Source organism: Hakea prostrata, chromosome 4 (assembly GCF_041222555.1).
Source record: "Hakea prostrata isolate BN-2017 chromosome 4, UWA_Hpros_2, whole genome shotgun sequence".
Taxonomy (NCBI): domain Eukaryota; kingdom Viridiplantae; phylum Streptophyta; class Magnoliopsida; order Proteales; family Proteaceae; genus Hakea; species Hakea prostrata.
In genome coordinates, this window is record NC_142603.1 from 41,790,297 (window position 1) to 41,796,207 (window position 5,911).

Here is a 5,911-nt window from a genome sequence, read left to right on the forward strand (position 1 = left end):
CATTAGCAAAATAACGGTTTTCTGCCGGTTTCGATTTGATGCGGTTTGGGTTCGGGCTAACTAACTGTTTGAACTAGCGGTTTAGATTCGGGTTGACTAATGGTTTATGATGTGTAAGAAAAAAAAACAAGAAGAAACAATTGAGGATCCTACAACAAAAGCGAAAATTATATGGAAAGCAAAGTTGCTATTGGTCAATTTCCATTGAAAAAAACCCACCAATTCTATAGAAATCAAGAACCTAGATATTAAGTAGTAAAATGATTATTTGATCTTTGAATTCATGCTTAATTTTTTTTTAATTATCTATACCAACTACCTAATGGTAATATAATGATTCAAATATTATTTAATGTAAAATTACAAAACGGGTTGCGGTTTGGTTTCGGGTTGGTGCGGGCTCCACAACCCTTAACCAACTTATGGCCCATTAAAATTCGGTTCGGGTCGGTTCGGGCTATAACGGGCCTGTGCGGGGCGGATTAACGGTTCGGGCAATAATTGACACCCCTACTATAAAGGGATAATTACTATTGCCCCACTGTAGTTTGATTTTATTATTATAAAACCCTATTCTTTACGAAATTACTGTTGCCCCCTTCCTTATAAAGGTGTTAAGTAGCCATTAAGTTTGAATATGTAATGTCTAATTTGCCCTTCATTAAAATTAAGAAATCAAAAGACGATACTACCTCATTTATAAAAACCAAATTAAATGTCAATTTTATCCTAAACATCATTTATTTTGAATTAAAGAAATGGGCAAAATCCAAATCTGATTTGGTTTCCCACCTTCACTAAACTTCATTTATTTTGAATTAAATAAATGGGAAAAATCGAAATCCAATTTGGTTTCCCGCCTTCACTAAGCTTCATTTATTTTGAATTATTTAGAAATGGGCAAAATCCAAATCCGATTTGGTTTCCCACCTTCACTAAACTTAATTTATTTCGAATTAAAGAAATGAACAAAATCAAAATTCAATTTGGTTTCCCACCTTCACTAAATTTAATTTATTTCGAATTAAAGAAATGAGCAAAATCAAAATTCAATTTGGTTTCCCACCTTTCAATAAACTTCTTATATTTTGAAAATATTTGAGGTGATATTTAGTTTCTAATTTGAGTTGAATTCTATTTTCTTTCCTCTTCAGTTTCTATTTTAGTTTTATTCAATCATTCTTTGTTTATTTGATGTTTTTTTCTTTAGAATGAAACGAATTATAGTTACTTTTTTCTCCACAGTTATTTAAGGGTACTACTGTAACGTGACAAAAAGGTAAATAAGTAAAGAGATAAGTATAATGGTATTTTGGGATTCTTGAAAAAATATAAAGGTGACACATCATCGGTAAACTAACGGAACTTAACGGTAGAGGGCATTAGTAATTGTAGACAAAGCTAAAGGTTGGATTAGTAATTTTGAAAAGTACAGGAATACAATAATAATAAAATCAAAGTACTGGGGGACAATAGTAATTATCCCAACTATAAAAGTTAGTGCATTTTTCCTTTGACAAATTGACGTGTTGGTTGGAGCATGTCTATGGTTGTCTTATCAAAGGAATTGCATTCGCCTCCATAAATTTGATATAGTGGGTCATTTAATTTAAGGCTCTTTTTTATCAATTCTTATTTTCTGACTTTTTCATTTTTGCTTTGGCAAAACTATTTTTTTCAGCTCTTTAGACATTTTCATCCCTACATTAATACAGTCAATTTTAGGGTTAAAGATGTCTATAGGGATGAAAATCATTATTTTCACTAGTTTGGTAAAATCAAACTCATTTTTAGCTAGTATTGTTAATTGAAACTTGAGTGCCAACTATGGTAAAAAATTTTGATTATGATAAGTGAAAAAAATAATCACAAACTAACCAGGTCGAACCATGGTCAGCTCGGCTTACTACGGTCGGGACCAAACGAGAAGTTAACCTAGAGATGTCTTGGGGACAAAGGAACTCGATGGTAATGGGAAGAAACGTGATCCCGCTAGATTCGTGATGGGCAATCGTGCCCAAAAAGGAAAAGGCGACTGACTCAGATTTGGAGATTAAACCCTACGATTGTATGACGATTGGGGACATGGGCGGACCCACTAAGGGGCCGGAGGCCATGGCCCCCTTGGATTTTTAAATTTTTTTACTATTTCCTTATCTTTTTCATTTAATGGGTATAAATGTCATCTCTATTTAAAAAATAAATCCTTAATCCCTATTTATTCTCCCCTCTCTTTTCTCTCACATCTTTTCTTCCTATTTATTCTCCTTCTATAAACGTGGGTTAAGGGAAATTTTTGAAAAAGCCATTTCTAATGGTTACTAACTCCTCAATTCCTATTAATTCTCCTCTCTCTTCTCTCTCACATCTTTTCTTCATATATATTCTCCTTCTATAAATTTGGGTTAAGGGAAATTTTTGAAAAAAAATATATTATTAAATATTCAAAATGTCATTTCTAATGGAAATTAACTCCTCAATCCCTATTTATTCTCTCATATCTCCCATTTTCTCTCTCCTCTTTTCTTTCTATTTATTCTCTTCGGTTTCTTTCTTTTTATTTATTCCATAAGTGCGGATTAAGGAAAATTTGGGAAAAAATCTTCTGCACAATTAGGTTCTCTTTTTCTTTTTCAATTTATTTATTTTTTCTCTTTTACTTATTTTTTATGTTATTCTTTATTTGATTTTATATTCTTTGTTTTTGTATTTCTTTTGCAATTTTTATTTTTGATTTTATATTGTAAATAAAATGTCTATAATTGTAAGGTAACTAACTACCATTGGTTTGCATTTATTACCTAAATTTTTTTTTGTTTGAAAATTTTTTAGGGTTAAAGTCACGTGTATTTTTTTTTAACTGATGCTTTACCTTGTTGGAAAAAAAAAATATCATTATTAATAATTAACCTATTTTTGTCAAATATATGTGGGCCCCACAAAATATATGTAGGCGTATTTCTTAATATAATAAAATAATTCGTAGGTGGGACCCTAATGGGTCTTATAAGGGCCCACACAATATGTATGACGAAAAAATATTGGTGTTTCCCCAAATCGAACTTTTATTATTCGCCCCCCCCCAACTATTGAATCCTGGTTCCGCCCCTGATTGGGGAGACTCGTGAATTGATCTACGGTAGGAAATAAGAAGTGAACCATATAGAAGACAAAGAATAACCCAAAAAAAAAAAAAAAAAAAAAAAAAAAAAAAAAGAAAAAAGAAGAAAAAAGAATAACCTGAACAGAAGGTAATTGAATCATTTCCGTGCATTGAATCTTTCAATTAAGTTTTGCAACTTGGTATAACTCTTTTGTAGTGCTCTTATTGATTTAATCATCGAAGGTGGGTTCCCAATCACCGAGTCGGCCCATGTCTAACATTCATTTTGCAGGATTCTAAAGGTTGAACAAATTTCAAACGCATCATGCTACATATCGCTAAAACATTGCGATATTTCACCATTTCGATGAGCAACAAACTGAAAGGGAAGGTCGCTATGAGATATTCCATATATTAGTGATCAATTGGCGAGAATTTGCCGAAAGGTTGAATATCGGGGATTTGTTGAACGATCGCGATAAATTCAATGATTTCTCGTCATTTATAATCGAATTTTTGGCTAAATTTCGTCCCTGTTTAGCTAATTTCGTCTTGATTTTTCAGTATTTTTCGTCTTTGGCCTCCAAGTATAGAAGCCAATCAATCATGAATGAAAGCATAGTTGGCAAGATAATTTGGACACCAAAGATATAATATAAATGCATAAGTTAAGGTTTGTTGATTCTTGCAAGTGAATCCAACAATATGAATGAAATGCATATGGAAAAATTGATTGATTCTTGTAATCAAAATCAGAAGATATGACAGAAATGCATATGGTAAGAGAAGATTAATTGACTTTTCTGATTAGAATTACAAGATATGACTGAAATACATATGGTAAGAGAAAATTAATTGACTCTTACAACTAGAATCACAAGATATGATGGAAATGCATACCGTTAGCAAAATCATATTGACTCTTGTGATTGAAATCACAAGAAATGACAAAAATGCATATGGTAAGGGATTAGAGTTAGCCCTCCATTTCGAAATTTGGCAGAAACATCCCCCAAAATTTCCTTAAAGCGTAGGACATTTTTTTTTTGGAATGAGGTTCATCCGGGCCAGCTTGCGTACACCACAATTACATCCTCAAGGCGCATTTTTATATAATTAATATAAATGGGACTTCGCCCTTGGCCCTGAGGGGATTCTAACTTTTGACCTCCTATGTGGAAGCGTTAGTCTTTACCATCCGGAGCCCCCCTCGGGGTTTAAAATGCCGGACCTTGGTGGCAACCTTGTAGACGGAAACTTGTAAAAAGAAACGTAAAAGAATCTGACGACATAATTTTCACAAATTTGTAAAATTTCATTCCCACCGCATCCGTCTCTCGGATTTGAATGGAATTTGAATCGCCAAAAAATTAAAAATAAAATAAAAAAGGAAAAATAAAATAAAAAAGGAAAAAAGAATATCTCTGTAAAAAAGGAGTTTGGGATTTGACCGATAGAGTATTTGAGTTTGAACTCTACTCGTATTCTTTTATAGCCTAGCCCGGCCCTCAAACAAATCTTCAATTGCTTTCCAAATCACGATTCTGAAACCGTAGAAAAAAATCCCCCTCTTCTGCAAAGGAGCAAGAAGAAGAATGATGGCTATGATGGAGCCTTATTTACCAGGCGAATTAATGGATGAGATACTCTTAAGATTACCATTAAAGTCCGTAGTTCGATTCAGGTGCATATCCAGAAAATGGCATTCTTTAATTAGTTCTCCTTATTTCACCACTATCCATCTCAATCAATCCAAGAAGAAGGGAACGAGGTCGCCTTCTCTAGTTATAATCTCTAACGACGACACTTCAATGTTCTACACAGTAGCAAGAGAGGAACACAATTCGCGTTTAAGAGTGGGCAATTGGAAAATTTTCTTCTCTCGTTCTCATGAGTTGGATCCTGAGTATCCTTATTCCATGCTCAAAGTCATTGGTTTGACTTCATGCGATGGATTATTATGCCTCTCTTCATACCTTTTTAACCGTTCTTTTAATGGTTTCGATTTATATATGTGCCTCATGAATCCGGTCAATGGAGAACTAAAGACGCTTCCACTTTTTCCAATGGAATCTAAGCTTTTGCATTTCCCCTGGGTTGGACTTGGGTTTGAACCCGTGAGCGGAGAGTACAAAGTCTTCAAGATTGCGTACTATAGAGATCAACAACTACACGTAAGGAGCAATGTTAGTGTATACGCTTTGAATTCTGTCAATGATAGCTGGAGAATACTAAAAGATATCCCGGTACCAGATGTAGCCACGCCCAGTTTTCCTGATCCAAGCTCAGCAATAATTATCAATGGTGTTGCTCATTGGGTGTTATGTTCGGGGAAAGTATACTCCTTTGATCTGCTACATGAGGTGCGAAGAGAATTACCATCACTTCCAGTCTTCAGCAAGTATAATTTTTTTGAGATGGGAGGAAGCCAGCTTGCTGCTTTCTGTTATAACCCACAAGAAAGATTTTCCAAAGTTGGGATGTGGGTGATAAAGGAAATTGGTGTTCAGGAACCTTGGACTAAACGTGGAATTATCGATCTTAATTATCCAGAGAGTTGGAATCGTCGACTTTGGTACCATTACCCACTTATAAGACAATGGAACGATGATGAGATTCTATTCCAGCATGATAATATGCAGTTAGTTTTGTACAACACCAAGAACAACATGAAGAGGAATCTGGAAATTGATGGCCTTGCAACTACTCCATTAGTAGCGATATGTCTAATTGATGAGAGTCTTGTTAAACTGATACATTAATTCCTTTTATCCATATATTGAGAAAGTAAGTTCAAAGACTTGCTTT

The 5,911-nt window shown here is 34.0% G+C and overlaps 1 protein-coding gene across 1 annotated transcript; it reads left to right on the forward strand.

Moving 5' to 3' along the window:
* The first annotated feature begins 4,737 nt into the window (after positions 1 to 4,737).
* On the forward strand, positions 4,738 to 5,865 carry LOC149018920 (F-box/kelch-repeat protein At3g06240-like). The gene has a single exon (XM_089154012.1). It carries the CDS (start codon positions 4,738 to 4,740, stop codon positions 5,863 to 5,865), a length of 1,128 nt encoding a protein of 375 aa, XP_089010138.1.
* Positions 5,866 to 5,911: the final 46 nt, after the last annotated feature.

What these genes read in the sequence shown, in the direction of transcription:
- LOC149018920 (XM_089154012.1), top strand. Translation starts at nt 4,738, where the DNA reads ATGGATGAGATACTCTTAAGATTACCATTAAAGTCCGTAGTTCGATTC.